Source organism: Dermacentor variabilis, chromosome 1, assembly GCF_050947875.1.
Source record: "Dermacentor variabilis isolate Ectoservices chromosome 1, ASM5094787v1, whole genome shotgun sequence".
In the NCBI taxonomy this organism is placed as follows: domain Eukaryota; kingdom Metazoa; phylum Arthropoda; class Arachnida; order Ixodida; family Ixodidae; genus Dermacentor; species Dermacentor variabilis.
In genome coordinates this window covers 101,416,228-101,442,810 of record NC_134568.1, presented here as the reverse complement: position 1 = coordinate 101,442,810, position 26,583 = coordinate 101,416,228, and the positions used below count along the sequence as shown (strand labels likewise).

Here is a 26,583-nt window from a genome sequence, read left to right as displayed (position 1 = left end):
TAGAAACTCAATGCGATGCGCGAGTTATTGCATTCGTGTAAATGCCGCTAATGTCTCAGACAGCGCGCGCATGCGTTGTTGCCAGCGTTGTCTCCGTTTAATAGCTTAGCGTCGTTGACAGCCCTAGCCAACCCCTTCCTCACCCTCCCTACATCGCCCTCTAGATATATATAAAACAAAAGCAAAATGTCATCAGCACGCGTAACTAGAAACGCACGGACTCGTGAAAGCCACCACAGAGGGGACGGCCCCGCTTCTTCTTGAAAAGGCTTGTTTGTCATCTCGTACCTTTCTTGCCGAGTGCGTCCTCTTGCCCTTAGACACCATGCAACTAACGTTGTGCTTCTCTCTCTTTCTCTGTGCAGCGGTGCGAGCGGACCGCATGAGGGGCGGCCGCAACAAGTTCGGCCCCATGTACAAGCGCGACCGGGCCCGCAAGCTGCAGATGCTGCGCCAGAAGCAGCTCGCATTGTCGCAGTGCAGCTCTGCCGGCGGTTCGGAGGCGTCGGGTGCCGGTGGGCCGCTGTCCGTCGGCTCGGCCGCGGGAGTCCACTACGCGCTGCCTCCGTCGGCGTCCGTCTCTTCCCCGGGCCTCTACTCGCCGGAGCCAGGTGGTCCCATCAAGCAGGAGATTCAGATTCCCCAGCTGAGCTCTTCGACGAGCTCGCCCGACTCTTCGCCCTCGCCACTTGCGGGACTAGTGGGTCAGCCCATGGCGCTGGTGCCGCAGCAGCACCCTACGCAGCAGCAGCAGCAACAGCAACAGCAGCACCAAGGGCAGCAGCAGCAGCAACCGCAAGGTCCTCCGCCCGGGGGCCCGCCTTCGGCAGCCGCGCAGCAGGGTCACTACGCCACAGCGCCCACCGCGGCCCAGCCGGACAAAACGGCCCCGCCACAGGCGCCGCCCACCCCCGCCTGGCTGACGCAGGTGCGCTCTTTGCGCTTCCTGGTTGCACTTTCGATTTGAGGACCCTGCCATCATCGGGACGCGGACGGGAATAGCCACAAATGCGCCGGGATGTTTTCGGCGGGCAGGTCGCCTTCCTCGGATGTCCGATAAATGCTCTTCCGGGCACCGCAAACCAAAGAGAGATGTACGGCTCTGCCGAATACACAGAGACAAATCCGTTGTAGTGTCCTTTATTTCCGGTTCTTGCCCCCGTCGTAGTGCCCCTCCAAAATCGATAGGCCGGTTGCCAATTTTCGGGGTGAAATTGGAAAAAAAAAATATTGTCAAGCGATCTCTGGAGGCGACCAGGAGCACACTCCCCGCAGGACACGATTGCGCTGCGTCTGACCTCGGCATTTGTCTATGACGACTTGCCTTTCAATGCTCCTGCTCGCCTGCTCTAGAAATCGCCCGTCTAGCCGCAGGGTATTCATGCCTTTGTAACCAGCTTTAAGCTCCGGGGCAACATGTTGTGCTGTGCCAGGCTTCATGAAGCAAGGTTACTTCGCGTGCACCACGCATCCGTGCAGGGGGAATGCTTGTAAGGAAGCTATGCAAACGCGGAAGAGAGGTGCGACTATAGGCGTGCGCTATACAAGTAGACTTGCACCCAAAGCAGTATTTTGTCTGTGCGCTCTCGCACAAACGTGTTTTGCTCACTGATCGACTGCACAGTGAACCATTACCGTTCATGAGGGTTAGGGGTCCACCTCTCGGCAGCATCGGAATCTGGAGTGTTTTCGAACACGATTACGCCGCCGTCTTACCGGAACAACCATATCATTCTTGAAAAAAAAAAAAAAATCGCCCTTGTAACTGTCTGCCACGATTCTCACTAAACAAAGAATAATTGATGTATTTTTCTGTCACAAACTACGCACATCAGGACCGTGTTAATAGGGTGAGCGATTATAAGATACAATGATGCCACTGTGGCCTCAGTTTGACAGTGTAACAGAGCGCTATTTTATACACAACGCCGAATAGCCAGCAGGCGAGGTCGAGCGGCGCGAGAGGAGCGAGCGTACCGCTCACCACTCGAAGCCGTGCATTGCGGCCACCGTTTAGCTGCCCGCTCGCCATATGTGGCACATAAAAAAGGAAACTGCCCACCGCTGCTTTTCCTGGCACTGCAGACAAATCGGACTCAACGTAACCAACATAGCATTTTGAACCATAAGGTTATGTCAATGAGCACATCTATATTCCACGTAATCAAACAATAAAGTACGTTGTACACCTCTACATATATCGTCGGCTCATAAGTGTATTTAAAGTACAAGAACCTGCTAAGTAGAGCAGCGCATGGTATTCAACTGTTTCATTACTTCAACACGTTAGGTGCCACATGCCTATCGTGTGCACCTAAACCAACAACTTGCCTCTGGGATTCGAATCGATGCCCCTGCGGCAGTGTGCTGCTCGGAGTTAGACACCACTACGATATTGCGCAGCATTTGCGCTCGGCAATTAGTGGAAGGTTTTGCGCCTGACACAGACTCTCAGAGCAGTGGCATTTGTCCACATGCGTATTTCATGGACCACATCAGGAAACACTGTGGTGGATGAAGGCAACGTTATGGGCATCGAAAAGTTGTGGTTCTTCAAAAAATGGAGCTATTAGCTGTGAATGAATTCAGCGCCAGATTTCCTGATGTTTGTTTCCCCAGTTCAAACTCGAAAGTTAATACTATTGATGCTGTGAAAGTTTCATCAGTGCTAACTACTACATTAACCCTAGGAAACGTTTGTACACACTGCCGCATAAGTCATAATCTGTGCGTATGTGCTATCTGAAATATTTGAATATATGAATAGCAGGTTTTCATTGTTACGTCCTACCGAAAAAGGAAGAGAAAAGAAAGAAAGCTGCCAAAATTATGGGTGTGTCAAGAACATTTTGATCATGGTTCAACCTTTGAGGTGCGATCTTCTCTATACATTAAATATCTACTTCACCGTTCCACACAGCAGTCGTACAATCGAACCTTTGTATAGCGAAATTTAATTCGTTTTTTTTTTTCTCTTTATACCCGATATTCGTTTGAAGGTGCATACGAAAATCGGTGTGAACAAACGTGCACTGGGACCCACCTGAAAGAAGCACAAATGCCAACAATACTAAAATTTTGCTAGGTCAAGGTGCACGTTGTTTGCTTTTGATGTTCAGCGCAAGCACCAGAACCACGTGAATTTCGATACATCGCACGAGTGAAACATATTGATGGGGGTCTTTGATGACTTCCTTTTTTCTGCTTATTTGCTTCGTTTTGAGCGGTATGGAAACGAATAAACAATAATATTGCGAGGCTCAAATGGTTTCCATTCGTGCCATCTAAAACGGCAATATATAGCCTTAGGTTTTCTTGTTTTGACACTGTAATTAGATTACCTTAATTGAGATGAACTTCGAGCTCACGTCGAGGGGCTGCAATGTACTTCACTGCAATTCTAGGCTCATTTTGTTGAGGAAGTATGTAAGTACTTCGCCTAAAGAGGAGGGATGGAAGGCGGTTTACCAAGCTGCGCATGGTTGGGCGAAAATTGTGCTGCTGTGCCAAACTGTGCAGAGCCAGCACTTTGGCACAAAACTATCTAAGGAGAATTGCCCATTTGTTTATTCCTCCACCCCCCCCCTTTTTTTTTTTATAGGACTTCTATTCACGCTAATATTTTCCCACTCACTATTTTTGTGCATGGGCTCAATATGGTACAGCCGTCGTCATCAGCCGATTTCATGCTCGCTGCCGTATGAAAGCTTTTCCTAATGATATCCAAATGTACCCCGGTCTTGTGTCAGCCGACTGCATCAGATGTGAGCACATTCTTTAGTTAATCGTACCACATAGTTATCTGATTTCCCGGATTGCGTTGCTCTACGCTTGACACCCATTCTCTTGCTATGGATAACCGGTGGCCTGCACTACACGTTACATGATATGTCCAATTAGATTGATTACTCTTAATTTCAATTACGGTATCAGCTACGTCCGTTTGCTCTCTGATATGCTGTCTTCCTCTCTCCAGACGTTATGTCTACGCATTTTTGTTCCACACCTTGTTGCGCGGTCCTTAGAAGTGGATCGCATTCACTTCATCAATCAGGTAATCGAAAAGTCCATGCAATATAACCAGCTTCCTCTATATAGCCTGCATAGATTACGAAAAGTATTAGGAGCACTGGAGTACCTGCACTCATAGGGTCGTTGCGTAAGTTAAAAAGCAGAGGAAGCAGACTTGAATATCTTGGAAAATGTCATGCGGAGATTCCTTGGCTGCAAGTCACAAAGCGGAAATCATACTGATTATGAATGGTGCCGCATAGGGAATCGCAATCTCTCCAGAATGCTGTTCCCTGCATGCATATATTATACAGAAAATTACATTCGAAAGCATTAGGTGAGATTACGTCTATCGAGACCAAGTAGTCATAGGGGATCAGGATCATTAGAAGGAAATCTCCAGACGAATAAAAATCCGTTGGACGACATCATCAGGCACTCCGAATTCATGTCCGACAGCTTACCGACATGCTTGAAAAGTATGCCATTCAGTTAATTCTACCGCTACCAATGTATTGGGCTGACACTCCCGATTTTCTTGTTTCCGTGTTATCCTCTATAATCAAAAGCAGCCTACAGTTAGGTACATGGTGGGTTAAACGGGTCGCCTGTTTTGGGTGCATCGACGTTACACTCGGGGCTAGCCGGTAATATAGAGGTGATTTCCTATGTTCTAGGGTATAATTCGTTATACTGCCTTTCGCAATATCGAGGTTCGACTGTAGTTGTTTATCTTGTGGGACGTCATTGTGTGATTTTGTGGATTAATGCCTTCCAGAGCAGACAGCGTGATTGATGACGTTTTTGTGAACGGCAGCAGGTACGAAGAGGTACAAATTAAGCGGAAGTTGTGCCTTCCTCGAACTTTGCACGCAAGGCGCTCTAATTTAACTGTCGTGGCTGCTCGTGAAGAGCTGCTTGCTTAACTGTGCAAGCAAAATTATACACCACTCACTTTGGTCACTGCGGCACTGATGTTACACGCGGAGAATTTTCCGTTTTCGTAACATGTACTGAACGTGTTACGTCAGACACTGACGACGAGGACTTCGGCTAAATGAAAGTCTCCGAAGAGCCAATGTCACCAATCGATTTACAAGAGAAACTTCTTGTATAGGGAAAACTATTCGTGGAACCATGTGGATTAATCCTGTTAACGAGTGGACTGCTATTTCAACTTGCCAATATATGGTAAATGATACTCTCCTAGTAGCTGCACGGGGCTTTGCTGTTTTACTGACACCGAATGCCTTATTTCATAAAACAGACACTACGAAACTGTGCATGCTAAGGAAATACCCGTGCACACGAATGTTTTCAGGCAGACGTGCACATTTCCGCGGCCCGAACAAGCGCTGAATTGTGCCCTAGTAGTCAAGGGCAGTTAAAAAAAAAGGCAAGAAATTAGGACATCAAATAAATATACATATAGTTGCGTGGGGATTTAGCGAGCCTTCGCAGAGAGATATGTCACAAATAGTGAACGTTCGTGCTCAAGTGACATATCCTAAGTAGACTAAGGAGCATCACTGTGCTTCACGTGGTTCACACGTCTCTACACCGCGCTATCTTGAGATCAAACTGCCCATGAAAAGCAGATATGCGTATTGCTATATGTGTACTACCGGGTGCCCTTACATCTTAGTTCTAAATTTCGCGCTCACTCACTCGAAAAAAAAAAAAAGTTTAATGCCGTTAGGTGCGCATGACATTTCCTATGGCGATGCTGAATAAGTCAGCTAGTGCTTCGCGGCAGGCGACTACAGGTCGCTGGTTGTGCTGCGACGAGTGTTAGATTGAGCGTGTGCAATCGAAATGTGAGCGAATTCGAAAACGGCCGAGTCAGAAGTCGGATCCCATGAAACATGGCCAGTGTTCGTCCCTACGAGCCCGATTCAAAAGGATCGTGTTCGCGGCGTCGTTCGGCGTGGAGGCTGGACGCGAGCGTGCGGGTAAACAGGGCAGTGTTCTTGCACCCTTACATGACTGCGTTTACCGCTTGACCGATTGAGCGTTTGGCGCCCTGGCGTCTTGTCGACCCATTATTTACCATGCTATCCGCTCTGCAGCTGTAACAGTATAAGTAAAGCGGCGAAGTATCAGGCAATGTAGGACTTTAGAAATGGCGGTCGTAAGCGGATACTGCACATGCACAGCACCTGGGATGTGTCCAATTGTACGCAGGTAACATCTGCCACTTTCTTGTCCGCAACTGTTAAGAGGACACTAAAGAGAAAAAATAGATGGAGTTGTACTAGTAAATTACCCTTTTACAATAACAGCTTCAAAAGTTTTAAGATAATATACTGAGCCATGCACAACGGCGGAAATACGAAAAAAAAAAAAGAATTCATTTAAATTCATGACGTCTAACTGACGTATCAGCGCTGTGGTTACAGGTCCACTCGATTCGCCTGGACTTTCTGAATTAGTTCACGAGCTGCTGCACTTGGCAGTTCGTTTCACCTGTTCAACATGGCGGCATTTCATGTCGCCATTAGTTTCACTCGATGCATGACGAATCTCGCAGCATTCACTGCAGTCGTCAGAGATGCAGTGCAGCGTTCGTGCAGGAGGTGCCGTGCCTGTTCCGCACGACCGAGAACTCGCACTGAACTGGCGAGTGCACAAAGTGTAGGGCGAATCGAATGGACCTTATGTGTCGCCGTGCCAAACGCGCCCAGCGAAGTGGCACTCGCTCTGCGACGAAGCAGTGAGGCAGTTTTAAGCAAGACACGCCATACTATCTGTGCGCACGCCGCGTCCCAGAAGCGTGCCATGAGCTTGAGGCCAAACAGAGAGCCGTGGACTCCGAACGCGCGCGTGAAAAGCTTGCAAGCGTGAGCATGACAGCGCATTGGTGCCATGTGGGGGGGATCGCAGGGCCCGTCCTCTCCGCCGAAGCCGTTCCCAGCGCCGTACGAGCCGGGCCCTCTGGTCGCCCCCGACGAGGCGAAGGTGCCGGCGCTGGTCCGTGAGTTCCAAAAGAACATGCTGGACGACAAGGAGTGGCAGACGCAGCTCTTCGGGCTGCTCCAGAACCAGACGTACAACCAGTGCGAAGTTGACCTCTTCGAACTCATGTGCAAGGTCATCGACCAGTCCCTCTTCGCCCAGGTCGACTGGGCGCGCAGCACCATCTTCTTCAAGGACCTCCGGGTGAGTACTGTCACCTCCGTAGTTCCGCAGCTCTCACCTGAGCATTCGTGATGTCCTGTCGGTATCGCGTGGTCTTCGGCGTGTACGGTGCGTGAAAACGTGCTGCTCCTGTCGTTCCCGTTGTCTTCGTTTCGTCTACACTGAGGTAAGAATTATACAGGTACCCTAGACAAGATCTTGAATGACCTCGGTGCCCTAACCTGGTTCAGTCCAGGTGAACTCTCAGCAATTACGCCGTTATTAAGCCACGCGACCAGGTGCCGGATGAAGTGTTTGCCACTGGGTACGTCGTTGTCAGTGCCAGATAGACCACTGCGCCTAATTCGTAAAAGTGTAAAAAAGAAAAAAAAAACAAGAAAGAAACGTAAACTGACCGTGTACTTTGAATTTAGAGCATGTTAAAGAACCCCACTTGGTCAGCATTCCTTTAGAGTCCCCCATTACGGCGTGCCTTATCATATTTAGGTTTTGGCTCTTAAAACCATAGAATTATTATTTTTTTCGTCTCGTGCAGCAATATTGTGCGCACAGACTTCCTATATGTGTTATAGCTTGCAGTAACATCACACAGTTACTAACGGCCTCTGAATGTTTGCTACAGGACGTAAGTCAAACATGGTATGATATCTGGGGCGCGATTTCGCGTATAGTTCTTGTATAGTCCTTGCCTGTGGTTTTTCCGGTTTGCTTTTTCTTCTTCATCTTCTTTCTTCTTTTATTCCCATTACCCCTTTCCCCAGCACAGGGTAGCCAGCCGGTACTTAAACTGGCTAACCTCCCTGTCTTTCCTCCCCTTTTCTCTCTCTCTTGTCCATGGTCTTTGCCATTGGCGCAAGTTAGCGCAGCCATTTTCTAGCAGTATTATTATTTCTGGAGTTGGGGAGGGGGCGTGTTTTACGATGAATGCGTGTTCGAAACACGATGAGCATCGTCCTGTGGCGTTGATTCGGTGACAGCCATCCGACAACTTCTTGCAAGAGGGAGTTTGACGGCCAGCCCTACCTGAATGTCATCAGGTCATCGCAGCTGGCCGCTCTTACCGCGAGTTTCGGTATTGTCATTGTAATTGAAATTCCTCGTCCGCCCCGCTGACAATACGCCGACGTCGGAACGAGTACCGGTTCCGCCTGGCTGGGCACGCCAAACGGGCGACGCGTACAGGGAGGGCCGAGCCGGCTTCGCGATGTACGGCTGGAAGTGAAATAAATTCCCACTTTTGTTTTCCCCGTGCGGCTCGTGAAGAGAGAGAGAGAGGTGATATTGTTTTTTCAGGCTATTTTTTATCTCCTTTTCTTCTCCCAGGCAAGAAAGCGGAGACAGTGCGAGGGCGCAGCATAGCAGTGATTCGTCGTAGTCCGTTTTGCGGGACGCCAATGCTCGAAGACTCGCAATATATATCTGAGAGAGGAGAGCTGGTGTAGCCGCCTGGGAATACTTATCACGTGAGGTCATTGTTTATTCACGGTCCCTTCCCACGGACTTTCGTGTTCGGTGCCTCTAATCAGGAGCGCCGGTTTGGTACGTCTTTTTCTTTCTGTTTTTTAAAACCTCGGCCTCTCGTGTGTGTGTGTGTGTGTTCTGCGGCGTCGCCTTGCTGATGTCACCTGGCGTTTCCTGCTTCGCGCGGCTTCGTGCCTAAGGCGGTCTCTCTGTCTTTCGCTGCCGTTGTCTGTTGTCTTCATACGTGGAGGTCTTCCTGGGACGTACTTCGTTATTTGAGACTGTCCTGCCTCGTCCTTTCGACGACAGTTCTGACCAGGTTTAACTTTGCCTGCCTATAAGAGAAACTTGTCGCATTTACTCGGCTACTCCACGGTTCAATTAATCTTTCGGATTGCGCGAATTTCGGATGATACGACAATACCTGCGGCGGCATCACAAGACCGTATCAGTTGTACATTCCATTTTGTGTCCATATATTTCTGGCATCCCCTTCCCTTCCCGTTTCTACCAAAGAATGCGACAGTGAGGCGCACGTGGACTTCAGCGTATAGCAGAGCGGGTGTAGACATCAGCGAATGCGACTTTATATCCTCAATAATTTCGTTCCTTAATGTGAGAAAAATTCACGTTATCGTACTTGCACTGCAAAATCGCGCTGTTTCGACGCCGCTTTTCGCGTAGTGTGGGCCATTCCCGGTAATACTGCGGTGTCTCGAGCACTGTGGATGGCGCGCGCTGCTCCGTCGAGGCATTCGCTGTAACGGCTCTTGACCGCGTGTTTATCGGCTGGCCCGCATCCGACTATCCTGGCGAAGAGGGAAGGATGAGAGAGACTGGCATGTGCCCGCGCATGTACGCACGCACACACACCCGTGCGCATGCCACTTTGGGGCTGCGTAGCCGTGCGGGCGCTCGTGCGAGCGTGTGTCTGTGCGTGTGTGTGCCGGCGAAGCCTGGCGAGTTATTTTTTTGGCGTTCCAAGGTCGTCCGAACGGGTTTTCCGCCGGCGCTCGCGTTCCCCCTCGCCCACCTTCTCTGATGCCGCCATGTTCCGGTCTTCGCGTCGCCTTAGCAGCAGCGCGGCGCTACTCGCTACTCTGTGACCGTTCTCTCTCTCCGCCGCTACGCTCCGCTTTCCCCCCGATTTTGCGCCGGCTTTTTTCGAAGGGAGCAGATCCGAAGGATGGCGAACCCTTAGGGTCCATGAATTATGGGTCCTGTCTCGAGCGGCTGCCGCCTCCTCCTTGGTCCCTTTCTTCGTAGTTTGTCTTTCCTTTTTAATGAGGCGCGCGCGCGCTTCTCTGTTCGATGAGTGGCTTCGCTTCGGCTGCGGCTGTTTCTCGTGCGGCCAGCATGGATTGCACTCGCGCACCTCTTTCCATTGCGCGACCGCCCTACCTTATCTACGTTTCTGGTGCGCGCACTCCCTTAGGGATTTAATGCCGTTGAAAACGGGCTAATAATCGCTTCAGCCGATGCGCGTGCCGCGACCATTTCGCATTGTCAAACATTCTGGAAGCCTTGTTTTGGATCATAGCAGCAGCCAGCACATAAGACGAGGGAAGATTGACCCGTGAGTAGAGCGGCTCGTCGTCATATTGTGTTTCGGGCCATTGGCTTTCGGGGTGCGGCAGCTGTAGCGGGCAGATGTATTCGTCTAGCTTGTCGTGTCCCGTTGAGTACGCAGCTGACACTTAACCGAGATCACGTATCCCTTTCCGCGTTTAAGGTGAGCAAAAGTTGAATTGGTCACTCTCTCTTGAAAGTAGCGCAGTGAGCTTGCGATATCGTCCAAGGCCTTGCGAAGGCATAACCGACGCTTTCGGAACTTTTTTGCCCCTGCGGTATAGAATAGCTATCACTATACCGTAGTTTACGAAACCAGCACTGTCTCCGCTTCGAGAAATTCGCGGCACGGTAGCGCTTTCGGAGTCGCGTCGGGTAAAGTGAGCAGTGTCCCATCCGGTTGTTACATTGGTATAGGCATTGCCCTACCGCTTTGCGAACGACGAAATTTTCTGTGCGTTCTAGTGAATCACGGTGAGGCAAAGATACATATATATCGGCACTTAAAGTAAAACACTAGAAAGCTAGAAACACTAGAAAACTAAAAAGAGAGTTTCAGCGTACAAAAATGAAGGTATATAGTTTTGTTTAGGACGAAGCACGCACGCGATCTTACATGATAACTCCACAAATTGTCTTGTAATAAGCGGGTTTTAATACGCTATTACAAGACGAACTTCCACCAACTAGCCCAACTTGCCGCTCTACTGCACAAATTAGTGAAGTGTTCAAAAGAAAAGAAAGGCAGAAGCGCAAAGGACGGATGTTTGAAGAAAGAGTGAGTTTTAGGTTTTGCGAACTCAGAGTTTGGGGACGGAAACCGCCTGGTCCACAAAAGAATGACCAAAAAGGTACACGAAAGAACTGAAGCAGGGCGTGGCGCTTTGGGTGCGCAAGTCCCTTTAGGCACCCGGAGCCGTTTCTGTGGCGCTGATAATACGAAGGTTATTGGCAAAAAAAAGAAAAAAAAAAGGCGCGTAAAGAAAATAAAAACGGGCAGCTTCGTAGAATGCACCTTTTGCAGTCTTGTTATGAACAGTCCCTTTAAAAGTATGATTTACATGCGATTTGTTTTTATCAGTAACGGGGAAAGCTAGAGGAATCGCACCCTTCTATGGGACGTTTCAAGTGACTGAAATTCCGGTACGCAGAAGCATTTCATTATGGGACCTGCACTTGGGCGTGTATTAGGAGGCGCCTAATGAACAAACACGCAGCGATCCGCGAGTGTCCGATGAGCAAGTTACTTCGCCCTAGACGTCGCCCTAAATCGCACTTACTGCGCATGGGCGTTACAGAGCGACGCACATCCGCACATGTCTTGGTCGCTTACATTGTCTTTAGTGCACCACGCTGCGTGTCACAAAGTTCCTCAGTCACAGTGACTCAGGAACTTATGCATTTTTTTTTTACCTGTGCGCAAAAGGAAAACGCGCCTTAGCGTTGACGATTAGCCGTGCCCCGCGCCGTTCTTCTCAGCTAAAATGCTCAGAAAGCTCGCACTGCCTCATCCCGGACCGCTAGCCTCGGACAATAGACTCGTGGACACTCGCCGCCACGTTATTCGCACCACGTAGCCCGCCCATTGTCTACAGAACTTGGTTCGAAAATGTATCACAAGGAAACCGCATACATCGACCAGCACGTGACAAAACGCGCGCTCGAGTGAGAGGGAAGGAAGAGTGAGTTCTTAGAAAGCTTGTGTTGTCTAGCCTATAGCGACACGCTTGACAGGCTATTCCAGCTGTAATAGATGACGGGGGATGAAGGCGAGAGTGAACACTCGCGAAACGTAATAGCAAATAAACTCGAGAATGTAGTGTCAGAGTTGTCGGACGATCTCGCTGCTGCTACCATTTGTAAAGGTTGAAGGTCGTAGAGAGGAACTTGGGGGAAACTAGGCGTACAGGGTTTATTTAAAGTATTTACATTACATTTTAAACGAGAGTTACATTCGATAGTCTAGCGTGGCTCCCACATGGGGCACGCAAGACGAAGCATACAACATACGAGCACGAAGCTCCAAACACACTGACGAGCACGCTGACGAGCACGCAGCTCACGAGCACACCTAGCAGCCGACAAACAGCCGCTTATAAACACTCCGTGTTCCCTAGATCCCTAGGTGAGGGAAACGTTCGAGTCATCGTAGCCGGCCCGCCTTTGAGGGAATGGGGGAGGGGCATTACACGCACACATTCCGCACAGGTTTCACTGCCCCCTCCGAGGTGAGACGAGCCCCGCAGAACTCGGGTCTTACGTCTTGAAAGGCGTGTCTTATTCCCCGAGCTGACCCCCGCAGCGTGGCCGCCGGTTGTCCATTGTCTTGCGTCCGGTAGTCGCCACGAGTGTCAGCAGACTGTGACGAATCCTGGGGCCCACGTACCGCAAAGCACCCTTTTGTTAGGGAAGCTCTTCTTGCTGCAGAGAGACCATGTCGGCGGTGGCGGGTTCAGTAACGATAGTTGGTCCGCCGGTCGCGTTTAGTCACAACGGCGCCGAAGGGGTGTTGAAGCGGCACCTCGAGGTCCCTACGAAATGAGTCACCGCAGCAATTGTGATAGGCTTCCATGGTTCTTTTCGGGGAAGCTCGCAATGCTTGCAGCTGCAGCTGGCTGAGAAAACTTGCATGTTGCCACCTCGGCAGGCCATTCCTAACAGTAGGTAACTGTGAGCTCCCTAAAATTACCAAAGCGAAACGTGGAGCTGTGAAGGAATGAATCCTTATTTAAGAGTAGCTTGTGGCTTAAAAGGGTAGTGGTGGGGCTATATAGGCGAACGTGGGGATGGGTGGAAGGGTCCCCCTGTCGGCATAATAACGCGTGCTGTAGGGGAATGTCGAAAAGGAGTACCGTATTTTAAATGAAGGTAATGCACTTCCATGAGCGGGCAGGTACTATTTCCAGTGAATACAGTAGGATCCCTGCTGCGCACTGGAATAAGATATGCATCAGCCCATTCAGCGGCTTTACGCTGAATATATCGGCAGGCAGCGAAATCTCGCGAGAGAGACAGACGACGCGTAAGCATTAAAATGGTATCCATTATTATTATCTTTAAGTTCCCTTGGCAATGCAATAGCGCAGCTAACGTTGTTGGCCCGACAGGTTTTCAGCCATTGTTGAAGTGGTTTTACAAGAATCTGCTAACAGGTGGGAAGCTTAGCCGCACTTTTGCATGACATCAGCGGTAGCGGACCGAAGCTGATATTGGTTGATTGAAACACAACCCTACGTTTCAGCAGCAGCTGCTAAACATAACAGTAACCGTTGCTTTCGATTTTAAAACTGTATACAAAAGCCCGGCCTAATTCGTGGCTCCAATATCGAATTTTGCTGCCCTTGCAGCCCGAATTCCGTTGGACTATACACTGTCGCATGAATCTGCCACCACGTCGGTCACTTGTAAGTCGATGTCAATCGACGTTCCCTATCGCTTACGTGTATGATTTTCGCCCCAAATATATGTTAGCCCAGCTTAGCAAGGCAGCAGCCAACATATCTCAGAGGAACTCGGCTTTTCGGCTTAATTTTATGGGTCCGTTTGGGGAGCGTTACCAGGCGCAATCGCGTTCCCGAGACCAACAGGACGTTTGCGCAATATCTCGTCGCCCCCTCGCCCGGGCGTGTCGGAGCGCGCCGAATGGTGCCTCGCCGCCGCCGATGCTTGGCGGCGCTCTCCGCCGTCGTTGTGTTATCTGTCTTGGAAACGGTCTCTCGAGGTTGGCCCCGCGTCGGGCGGCGCGCAAATAACGCCCACGTTCTCAGCACGTGCTGGAAATTGGCGAAAGGAAGTCGCGAGGACCGCTCGCTCGCCCGACCCATGTGCGCGAGGCCTTCGCTTCGCAGCGGCAGTGCGTAGAGCTCTGCGACAGCCGCTCGCATTGGGAAACTTATTCGATAGTCACTGGAGAATCGGTACGAAACTGTCGCTTAGCAATGTTTCACAACTAGGCAGATATGTGCATTTTTGGCGAACGGCAGCTCTCTTATCCGTATAAGGGGGCATTGCACTACTGCGTAAAAAAGACACGGACATATACATGAAAAAAGGCACACCAATCATTCCTCCGAGACCGAGACATGGTAGCCCATCGTCTTAGACAACTATAGACGGGAAAGACGGCAGACTTTCGTTATTTCTTCTTCGTTTGCAGACTGCGCATATATTATAATTATTCGTGATCACTTTGCGTTTGTATCTTCGAATCCTCCTTATTTTTGTATAACATTCTGCTTATTGATAAGCAGTTTTTTTCTGCTTAGAAGTTTTCATTACTTTATTGCGAAACTGCGTGCAGGTTGGAAGAGCGCTTCTGACTTCCCCAGTCACTTCGTGATAGCGCCCTCATTTCCCTGTTTATTTTTTCCGCCACTAGGGGCCTAGATTCAACATGTTAGCCTGCCTGCATAATACGTCCTGTAGATTTGAAAATTTTCCGCATCACCATCGGGCATGCTGTGCCGATATCGAGGTCATATCGCCTCTTCGCATGTCGAGGCACTTGTTTGACATAGAGGTGACAATATTCGCAGGCACCGAATTCCACGTCTCGCGTAAAGCATACGGTGATCATAAATAAGTTACTCCAGCCTTGTGCCACCTCCTCAGTGTCCACTCTTGCCTAATCTGTTGTGGTTTGACACGGTTTTGTTGAGATTTTCGTTCGTCAGCGAGATGCAGCTGCCACAGTGCACAGAGTCGGCACGCAGCCCATTCCGCGAGCAAAGTCCGGCTCGATCCGTGAGCGACGATGCTGCCATTCCGACGCGGTGGCGCGCGCGCCTTTTTTCGTGACTGCCGTCGCGTGACGTAACGGCTCGCGGGTGCGCCCCATTGGCCGGCGGCGGCAGTGATGCAAGAGGCGCGGCGTGAGATCGGCAAGCTGGGCCGGAAAGTCGGCCGCCGCGCATGCACTGCCTGTGCGCGCGAAAGCCTTGACCCAATTCAGCGACCTGCGCCGCCTGTCTTTGCGGCCGCATCGCCGCCGGCGCGCGCTGCCTGCGGCTACGCGCGTGTTTGCGTACACGCGGGAGAAAGCCGACGTTCCGTTTCCAGGTTTCCGTTTCCCGTGGCCGATCCGTGTACACAATGCGATATAGTTAGCTCCTTCTCATTGTGTGCGCCCGTTTAGTTTTGCACTTTTCCTGGTGTTAAGAGGCCGATGGTAGCGCGACCTGGGGAAGGGTGCGGCTCCTGTTAGCCCCCGAAGTCTTTGAGTGGCGCCCTCTCGCGTGCGACGTCACCGGCCGGTCAGGGGGTGGACTCTGCGCGCGATGAGAATTAGTGCTGTCGCGTTACAAAAACGGGCGACAATCTTTGTTTAGATCACCGTTTTGAATATAGTTTGTTGCTTAAGCTTGTTTAAGCGCGTCATGCGTATTCAAAACTAAAACAAGGAAATTGTCAAATTAGGTTTCCCATTACTTGACCGAATAAGTAGCTGTAGCGTCAAACACACACACACGCACACATAAGGGAGGCGTACAATGGCGCAATAAAATGTTCACAGGCTTTCCTGCCTTTTCTATTTTTATATAACATAATATTTTTATTCTGAAGCTGATAAAGGAATGTTTTCCGAGTTGTTCCTGCAGTCTCAAAGCGCGTTCAACAGAAATAGTGTTATGCCAACCCTGAACAAACAAACTTTCTTGCATAAGAAAGTGGCCAGAAAATAATGCGTTTATGCTTGGTGATTGCGAAACATCATATAGCGTGGTGCAATTAATGTTCGAGATAGAGCGCTTGTCAGAGAAATGAGATTTTTTTTTTTGTCAAGAAAATTATTATATATGCAACACGAAGTGATTAGAAATATGAGTGAAATCTAAAATGTGTATTAAACTACAATGCCGCTTAGCCGACGCTGAAATTTTGCGAAGGATTCCTGCGATCGCGCTTCATTTCCCAAGCTGCGTAGACATCTTTTACTCGCTCGGCGCGATGTTTTATGACTGAACACTTTTTTTTAAACTAGAAATAAACAAGTTCTTCGATATTGCGCGCCAAAACCACCATATGATTATGAAGCACGCCGTAGTGGAGAACTCCGGATTAATTTTGAGTATACCTGGGGTTCTTACACTTACACCTAAACCCAAGCATACGCGCGTGTTTTTTTTTTTTTTTTTTTTTCATTGCGCGCCCTTAGAAACGCAGCTCCCGCACCCGGGATCGAATAAATGACCTCGCGCTTATCTGCGCGACGCCATAGTCGCATGGCTACCGTATCGGGTGGCTATATAGAAAATAGATTTAAGATATAACGTTTGGTGTCCTCCCAGTGCTGGTATTTATAAAACTAACGCTATAAAAAAATGCAGGTCGTAATTGGAGAGCGCCGTGCCACGCGAGCACGCTGGCAGAGCGCAAGCCAACGCATGGAAATGCAGCTATTTCTTGCCGGAGCGTAGCAGACGACGTAGCAGTCCCTCGGCTGACGTCACCGGAGCGCCGTTCGTAGCGCCGGTACCGGTCGCGCACGAGACCCTCGCGATTCCGCAGTGGGACTGGTGTTTGTCGAGTGCACTCGATCGGCCGCGAATAATTCTCGAGGCTGTGGCAGTGTGTACGCGCAGTGCGTAGCACAGCGCGGGAAGAGTCCAGTGGTGCCTCGCCGTTGTGACCCGTTATGGACACTGTCAAATTCCGACGTGTCGTCAAATTTTGTAATGGCCGTATTTTGAGCCAGTAGGACATATACCGTAGCAGTCCTGTGGGTCAGTCAGAGCTGGCTATAGATGGGGAATTGTACTACAGTGTGGGGGATTTTGACGCTGTTAAGGCCACGGCCGGTCTGCTGTCACTTGGTGTAGAGGCGCCCAGCGGTGTGGTTGGCCGTGCGCTTTTGGCGGCAGTGACCGTTTCTCGCAGCAGCTCGGCACGCGTGCTCGCGCTGCGGCTCGGCACACTTCCGTCGGCTCATTGCTTGCCGAGAGTCACAGCATTTCCGCATGCGCAAGCACGATGAATGATGGCGTATCTCTGCGCATTATAAATTAGCAAATAATGCCTCTAGGTGACGCCTCCTGCTTTGAAAACGCGGCCTTTGTATTCCAATGTTTCAAACGTAAGCGCTATAGCGGGGGCTTGCTTCCTTGTTGGTACACAGAGATTTGGAAGGTGATCGCGCTGTACCCGGCGGACTATTTTCATGTTTACGAGATGCGTGCCCTTGTTGCAGAGAGACCTTTTTTCGCGCATTCCCAGCGTTGGAAACAAATGCGCGCGCTTTCGTAAACAAGAAGCGCGTCTGCACCAAGCGGTTGCTTTATGGCGACCCTCCTCCCTTCGCTGCGTTTGGTGTTCTGAAGAGCGATGGATGGACCAAGTTCTCTCCGCTTTCACTGCGGGCGCCCTGATCGATGCCTCCGGGTCGTAAAACGTGCCGCTTCGCCACTGCAGCAGCCGCTGCTGCCTTGACCCAGTTCCACGGCCGCCTTCCCCTTTCAACCGGCGAATGCCAGGGCTAAAACGGCGCCCACGTTTAGGGGGGTGCACAGAGTCCTGTGCGGTGGCTGCCAAATGGTTGCCGCGTTCTGGCAGCAACGGCCGAGCTGGCGGGCGTTGGTCGCCGCGCTCGGTTTACACTCGATAATTGCGATCAACTCTCCGCATCCGGAAGTGACTTTGCAGTAAATACTGCAAAAACGCCACTTACAACAGGACCGAGCAAAGGGAACGCAGGACATGAGCTGTGGTCATGACAACGCATGTCATGTGTCCTCTTTGCACAGTTGGTGCTGTCGCAGCATAGATTGTTACCAACTTGTCCAATTTGCAGCCCTAATAACTTTTCAGTGACGTCGCAGCTGCGGGTTTGTCACCTCATGTCAATAATCTTCCCTGCCTTTAAGCAACACGAGTCGATAGCTGTTGGTTCCTTATTGCCGTTTTCTCATTGCGCCGTCATCGAGGCGCAACTGTAGATAACTGTCCTTTTCTTTTATTTTTTATCCCTAAACAAAACATATCACTGCACTACCTTTCCCACTGCTGTTGACTGGTCACATTATTCCTACAGCAAAACTGTCGCGGGCACTCTGTCATACGGATGAATAGGTGGCGTGCTGCGGCGGCTGTCACAGCGTTCGTGTTCTTTCCGGGCAACGCTGGTAGACGCGCCCGAATCAGGCAGCGACGTGCCTATTTATGCTTCCCATTCCGCCCCTTGACGCGCCAGCCCGACCGCTACCGACCCGGCGTGTGTCTGGCATAGCGCGTGTGCCTAATGGTCGGCGCATCCCCCTCCCGCCATTCCGTGTTCGTTTCTCTCCCTCCAGCCTCGTCACGCTCGCCATTTCTTAATGCGATCTGTGCGTGACCGGAGCTCAGCATGGTTGTCGTCGCTGCATGTTATGCATCCTCTGCGGAATTTATTATTTTACTGTCGTGTCTTCGCCCGCATTTAGTTTGCTGCCTATCACGAGCAGTTGAGGTGGAGCGAGAGGCGAATGGACAGTCCCGAAAATAGGATGTTGTCACCAGCGTCCAGCTAGCATGATATTCTTGACACTGCAGTAAGCTCGACAGAGGACGCCTAGAGGACTCGCATGTGCAGCGTAGTTGCAATTCAGTTATAATCTTAAAGAAATGTAGCTAGAACGCTCAGATTTTAGTTATTGCACAGTGGGGGGGGGGGGGGGGGGGGGGGGGGTCGAGGTCGAAAACTAATACGATATCGTTCCTTCGCTGCGCGTGCTTGGTTGTCCATCGTAGGCTATTGTTGCTTGCGTAGGCTTTATTTCTTTGTATGCAGCTTTCTTTTTCCCCTTGTATCCTCATTGATCCAGTGCTTACGACGAATTTCGGTAAACGACGTCGGCAGGGTTCGTTTGTTGAGGGACGACGCGGAGTCTAGAATTATACTTTAGAATTGTCATGTGGGGACACGCGGCGGTTACCAGTTGACACGCATGACGCCACTCGCATATGCGACCTTTCCGTATACGAATGCACTGTCGCGCGAACTATCGGAATCTCCGCCGGTGCCCCGCGGCGGCCCTGTGCACCGGAGTAGGAACCCCCTGCGCAAGAACTCCTCTCCGGCTCGGCAACACTGTATCGGACCGGCAGCCGCTGCGGCTGGGTTCCGTCGGGCGGGCTGCCTGGCGCGCGCGCGGCATTGACCTGGAAACGAACGCGGAAGGAGAACCCGAAGCGGGGCGGGGGAAGCGCAGGCGCCGTTGCGATCCCCTCACCCTTTTTGCCTTCCGCCTGACTATGGTCAGGCGCCAAGGCTGCCTCCGGGTTCACGCCTAGCGCATTTGGGCTGCCAAGGTTGGCGCTCTCGACCCAGACCTCCTGCCGTCTCCGTCTCTCGCCCTCCACGACCTCCCATCTCTTTCCTTTCCAGTGCTGAGCGTTGCGAAGGTGGCATATGTTGAGACAGAAAGCGTGAAAACTTAAACGCTGCTTCGTTTCCTCCTTAGGTAATCTCAAACACCTCATCTGAAGTAGCAAGCACTGTGTATAGCAAGGCTGACATCTTCATTTTCTATTAAACTTACTGTCTCTGTAGCTTGGCTGCTGGCAGCCCTTAAAAACTCCTCATTTTCCTATACTTTAGCCTGTTGCGTGGGTGACGGTGATACCAAGAGGGCGGTATAGGGCTAAAGGGCGATTCCGGACTGAGCCGCCATCGTTCCTGACCTGGACGCGGCTGTAGATATACTAGCTTGTTCACCTCGTGTCAACCCACCGTCCACGCGGCCGTGGCTATACCTACACGGCAGTAATAATGTACCGCTTAATACCAACATTTCGCTGAAAGCATATTATATTAGTTCCGTTTTGGTGTGGATAAGCAAATGAATTTTGGTCTAGTATTGAAACAAAACAAAAAGGAAGCTACTAGAAAAAAAGTGCGTTGTGGTGGATTCATGACGCTTAAGCGATGTTCGCCTTGAAGAACATCCGAACGTTGTCCTTCGCCGCATTTTGCTGTTTGTTGAATTACGATCTCCACAGGAGACGTGCACACTGCAGAGTGTGATAAGAACTCAGGAAGTACACTAACACGATAACACGTCGCAGTAAGCTTGCTTTCGTTACTAACGGTCTTCCGCGTCTTGGTCGTGTTATCGGAACATCCTTATCGGTTTCCCTTGAGAGTTTGTACTTTTCTGCCTGTCATTACATGTGTCCCTAGAAACACTGGCTATTGTTTCCGTTCCGTTACAACTTTTTTTTTTCGTCGTGCAGCATTAGTGCAATCTAATCGCATACTGTTGCACATCTTCGCGCTCCGTTATCTCAGCGTGAGCCCCTGTATATGTAATGCTTACGAAGATACGGGCGTTATTACGCTACTCACTAGAAGGCCGTTTATTGATCCATCGCCTCTTGCAGTCATGCAACGCGTTATAACGGCGCTTACAGCCAGGTTGCCTAGTGGCAACCAGCATCATCTCGTGTTACGATGCAATGGCACGTGGCTCTGTTTCCGACCGGCCCTTCCTATGGTAAGGGTTTCTCGCTCCGTTCCCCTCCATTCCAGCGGTCGTGACGCTGTGTCTGCGGTGGCGGCGGGGCCTTTGTCGCTGCGTTGGCGAGCTACACGAGACGCTGCTCCCGCCGCCGGCGCGCTGCAAAGGAGCTGAGACTTATGCAAAAAGCGGCCAATCGAGACCGGAGCCGTGGCGTTATGCGGGAGGGGGGGAGGGGGCGTCGCTATTTCGGGCGGTGTCAAGGTTTTCCCCGCGCGGCTGACGGAACGCGTCGTGTCCGCTCTGCCGGCCGCCCGCGCTCTGCTTTTGTTTGCGCTGTTCCCCTGCGCACCGGCGGCTCGCGCGTTGCGCGCATAATCTGCGCTGCTCCTCTCTCCCGGCGGTCCTTTCTTTATTATTTGCCGCCGCTGCCTTGCACTGCTGCTGTCATTCTCGACTTGTTTTTCCCGGGCACCGCAGAGTCCGATAGGCGGAACGAGCGCTCCCTGCTGCTGGCGGTGTGTGCTTCCTCCCATCCTCGCCGTGTGGCATTGACCCGCTTTTTTCGTCGCGCGCCTCTCTAATCGCGCCGGTCGCATCGTTCTTTCCGGGTGTCCTGCGCTGGCCTCGCTCCTCCCTCCTCTTTGCTGGTTGCGCTCTTCTCCCGGGCTTGTCGCGATTGTTCACCCATCAGCGCGGCGTTGATGACCTTCGCTGCCTGACACGGAGAAAAAAAGCAAAAAAAGCAAGGCTCGAGGATGGTTACAGTGTGCGCGTGTTTTGCCACGGCCTAATCTCGGATGGCCGCCGCAGTCCTCCCGGAGAAAGTAGACTTCTCGAGCCCCTTCACGAGTGCGTGACGCCAGACTACTCGCCTAGCGTTGGCCTCTTCCGGCGTTGCGGCTTCGTGGCGCCAGGGGCTTTTGTTGTTGCCGCCTGTGGATGCAAGCCTAGACAACCTGGCACTACCGGACAGTGTGTAGGGCCTTACATCGAGAATAGCTCTATTTTGCCATAGGGAAAAAAAAAAGGATTTAGCCGATGTCCACGAACTTTGTTCACTTTTACGTTTTGGCTGATTCTTATACAGTCCTTAAAAAATTTTACACAAGAAGCTATGCGCGCTACACTGCCCGCTGATTCTGCATCGCTGATGGTTAAAATTCTTGCTAGATATTATTATTATTATTATTATTATTATTATTATTAGCTGATGTCCTGTCTAAAGCTGAAACGATCACCGAGCATTTTTTTACACCACTGTAGTTCGGAACCAGCCCTTCTGTAGACTCAAGTGTCCTGTTTCTTAACACCCAAAGTGTGTCATATGATTTCTTGACATTTAATGGTAGCGTGTCCTTGGAGTAAGTGGTATTTTGTCCCGACATCCCATTTTTACACGTCACTGAGCGGTGTCTTGCATGTGTAGAAGGCACCGAAGGAGTTTCGCTAAACTTGTGAGTTGGGCGTACAGCAAAATGGCTCCGATGATTAAACATAGCCGCCGCGCACCGCATACGTCTTCCGTTAAGGTCCACTAGACCCTCGCGCCTCGCTTTCTGCGCTGGCCCCTTTTGACTCGGCCGTCCCCTGTTTTGATCCCTTTCGCGCCATTGTGTGCGCCTCCGTGTGGTGGCGTCATCCCTCCGTCGCCGCGCGCGGGTCTCTTTCCTCTCCGGCCGCCGTTGTCTCCTCTTTTCCTCCTCCGCCGCTACGTACGCACGGAATTATCTGAAACCGGTTCGAGCTGTGAGCTGCGTTGCATAGCGCCTAGCCGCTGGACTGCGTGTTATGGCGAAAATGCCGACCGAGTTGGCTACTTGCGCGCCGTTGCTCGCGGCGCGTCGGCGTGACGCTGTTGTGACGTTGTGCGGTTGGCGGTGGCGCCCCTGCTTTAGCGGGGTCGGATGGCGGGGCAGGACCACCGGGCCCTATGCAATTTGCGCTGGGCCCGTCACTCGGAGGAAAGCAAGTCGGCCTTTCGCTCTGCTGCCGTCTCCATTTTGTTTAAACGCGATGTTGCTCACTCGCTGTCTCGGCAGCGGTCGAGTTACCGCCTGACAACGTAATAACCGGTAGTTGTTTATCGAGAGAGCGGGCGGGATGTCGTCTCGGCTAGACCAGCTGGAGCTTTCCGACGATTGTGGCCTAGTCTTATAACCTCGGCTGCGAAGCTGAGAGAAGGTTTGCCAGCTGTTTCTTTAGAACTAGCGTTGCTTCTACTCGTAAGCTGGATAATTTCGCTTTTGCCCGCCTCGCGAAACAGCGTGCGCCGGCCGTGGTGGCAACGGAATATCGGAGCTCTGTGCGTCGCCACTAATATGATGTCACTCTCCGTAGTCCCGCATCGTGTGCGTCCGGCAGGGCGCTGCTCGCGCGGTATTTTTTCGAGGCCCATGAGACGTGGCGGAGGAGGGATTCGCGGGCGGCTGCGCCACGTGACCCCTTTCGAGCCAACGAGGTGGCGGGGTACTGCTGCCGCCCGAACCCGCGCCTTCTGCCGCGCACCTGTTGGCCGTGACACACATAGGGCCGAGTCACTCCCTCTCCTTCTCCCTGTTTCTGCGGCGCTGCCCTATGCGCTGCCTCCCGCCGCCGACGGGGCCTACTTTCGCCCGTTCCTTTCGCGGCCGCCCCTGCAGCGCCCTGCGACGCTTCCGCAAATCCCGGCCCTGGAAGCGAGGCAAACGGCTCATTACGGGGCACTGGGCACACTTCATGCAATTCCTAGTAGCTACGCAGCATATCCGCGCGTTGTACTGGTGCGGCCTTTGGTTGGACTGGCTGTCCCGCAGTGTTGGATTGGCTGTCCACCATGGTTCCTCTCGTTCCTTCTGTTTTTCGACGTTGTCACATTGAACGCTTTCTTAGCCGGTGTTTTCCAATGCAGCACCATCGATGCGCCCTCTCAAGGAAGCGATACGAGCAAGGAGGTCATCGAATATGACATCGCTCTCCTTTGCCTGTGACCCTCTCTGCGCAGCTTATTACATTGGTCTGTGCCCTCTTGTAGGGCGGACTTTTCACATTGCCCGCATACTTGCCCCGACCACTAAGTGAAAACGCGCTATCGGTAGTTCGGCTATGTCCTGCTCTTGCTACAGTGCTGCCGCTATCGCTCCTAAAGTCTGGCAGGCACGTTTAGCCACTGTTCGGAGAATGCTTAAAGTTACCGCATTTCTTTGTATCTAAGCCGAAATGCTAAATTCGAAATAATAAACACAATAATAAACATACGTTTTCACACTTGCACGGGTAACCGTGGCAAGGAAACAAGCTCCAAAAACAGAACTGCAACTTCGCTTTTCTTGTCTTGATTGAAATGCGATGCATGATTGGATGATACCTCAGATGCTTGATATTACGCCTGATGCTGACTGCTCGCTTTGCCTTCATCGACATCATCTAATTTATTGGTGCATTCTTCCCTTCGCAACCCCAGCTCCGTAAAACGCGTTTCAAGTGCAAGCTTTTCGTTAAGGTCTATAGGACTCAAGTTTACAAAAAGAATAAAGAAGGTAGAAGAAAAGTGAGCTTATCAAATATGCACCACTATTATTTTCGCGGCACACGCGTACTTGTAAGCTTTGCGCAGTTGCGGTTCACACCCAGCGCCGCTTTAAGATCCTGGCGGTCGTTACCTGTTCACCTCAGTACCACTTCTCTACGTATCTCGTTAGGACCTTGCGTTAAAGAAACGTTTTCTATAACGCGCCCAGCCCCACGAGTTAGTAGCTTCGGCTACCTTTACAAACCGGCGCCACGCGTTCTTCTCTCTCTGCGGCTTGCGCGCACGCGTCCACATTGAGGTTCATTCCAGTTAGAACTTGTCTTCCTTGAGGTCGGAGTTCGCAGCTTGCACTCATCCTTTTTCGTTCCTTCTTTGAAATTTTGTAAATAAGCAGCAGAATAACAGGAAAAAGGGTGTTCCACAAGTGTTTCCTGCTTCTTAGACTTGTGTGCGCCCTGCTTGGTTTTTTGTAATTTCCCTCATTTATTGCGCCTTGCTATTATTGCTTCAGTTATTTTTCGCATTAGAATGGAGGGATTTCTTCCCCCTCCAGCTGAGCACGCGTTTCAAGGCAAAACCGGTAGCTTCTTCCGAAAAAGCCACCGGCTTCCCCTTCGATAGTGCACAGTGCTGGTCAAATGAGTGTGGAATTATTGCGACCTCAGCGATGAATGGCGCCCATAGTTCTGAACGCACCGGAGCTACCTGAGCGGTTTCGAATACGGCCGGGGCTGCAGCGACGGCTTGCGTCAAATGGCGACCCAGTTTGTTTGTATTGCGCATTTATCTATCTGGAGGCGGCTGGCTTCTGGGTGTCTTCGGTCCCCTTCCAGCGCTCGCGGGGACACCCGTGCTCCAGCTCCCCGGAGGGCGCCTTTGTCCGCTCTTGCAGGGCTTGGCACCTTCCTCGCTTCGAGTATACCACACTCGTTTGCCGAGAGCGGGGAGCCGCGGGCCAAGACTCCTGAAGCCTTGGGGGGAAAAACGACATCGCTGTGTTCGCCCTGATCTGGGTTAGGCCGGGTCAGGTAGCTTAGGTCGCGAAACCGCCTCCCCCCTCTCCTTCCCCCAGCACCCTGTGCATAAGAATCGTTGGTGTCGCTTAGTGTAGTGCGGTGGTCACTGCGAGCATTGATGCAACCGTTGGAGCGAAATTATTGAACGGCTGCAGATCAGCGCTTACAGTGAGGGTTACAATGTTGTCAGCGCGCATGTCCTTTTGAGTGTTCCTTGCCGGCCTGTCTTGTCTTCGACGGACGCCGCAAGGTTCTCGCGTTGTATTAAGTAGTCGCGTGGTAGGTGTACATCGCTGTGCATATGCTAGCGCAGGACCTGGTGTTTCGTGTACCCTCATTTAATGATTTCCACCTCTTATGGGTTTGCTTGCTCCACGGGGCAACTGATGAGGATGACCTCAAAGGCGCGTCTAAAGGCGATTGGCCAAGAATCGTGTGGCGTTCATAAATTTTATTGGAGGGGTTAAATTTGAAATAATAATGTTTGCCTACGATGATATCGCCTTGTTCTTCGAAGCACATATGAACTTCACAAAACTCTCAACGCTAATCGGGCTGAAGCGGCTTAGTACACGGGAGCCGTTCGCGGGTCTTCCACATCTCTGTGATTGCGTCGTGCGGAGTTGCTTAGAGCTCATTGGTTGGGCGTTAATTAATGTACAATTTCGAGGGAGCGTAGTCCGCTGCTAATCTCCGCTTGCCTGGGATTCATACAGTACGCTGCACAAGAGACTGCAGCGTAACAGATGCGTCAGAGAGGGTGAGACGGCCGGCGATCCCAGTGCGTCAGAGCGCGGGTCGCATGCACCTTCCTTTGCGCGCAACTGTCGTATCGCGGTCACCTGTACTGAACAAAGCGAGGGGGACGGCGCTGTTGCGACCCTCGGGACCCCTTCCCCATTTTCCATCACTCTCTTCCTTTTCTTATGGCAGTGAATACGCTTCAACCACGTCCTCTGGGACTTTTTGTTTGTTTATCCATTTTGGGGGGAGCGCGTGTAGGGGTGTCGTGCGCATACAATTCACGCCACACGGAAGCAAGCGGGCTAGAGGATGAACCTGCGCATGACTGATTGTTGCGTGTACCGCCGGTAGCGTCTCGATAATCGGTACTTTCATACTCCCCTCTGCCTCTGGCTTTTCGGTAGCTATAGACGGAAAAAAAATAAGCGGGTGGCCGTGACGCGAGGGAGAACACAAGTGTGAAGCTTGGGGTGCGTGAGGGCGTAGCTCTTGCATAATTCTTTCGGCGGGGAGAGAGTGAATCGGCGCGCCTGGCTTTTATTCTGCAAGTTTACTCCGCGGTTTATTTCTTGGCCAGAGATTGACCTAGATAAGCACCATTGCACTCCCTGATCGCGCTGTTCAGGCTGGTTGACCCCTCTCCTTCCTCTCTCTTCCGCGCTCCGTTGCGTATGAAAAAGAAACGCCATAAGGCCACGTGACA

At 51.4% G+C, this 26,583-nt stretch overlaps 1 protein-coding gene across 1 annotated transcript in view; it reads left to right on the top strand.

Annotated features, from left to right (window-relative positions):
* ftz-f1 (ftz transcription factor 1) overlaps positions 1-26,583 on the top strand; it is a 370,978-nt gene that overhangs the window by 293,706 nt on the left and 50,689 nt on the right. The window contains exons 3-4 of the mRNA XM_075691415.1: positions 366-928; positions 6,895-7,170. Coding sequence (XP_075547530.1) covers positions 366-928; positions 6,895-7,170 — 839 coding nt within the window. The remainder of the gene's footprint in view (positions 1-365; positions 929-6,894; positions 7,171-26,583) is intronic.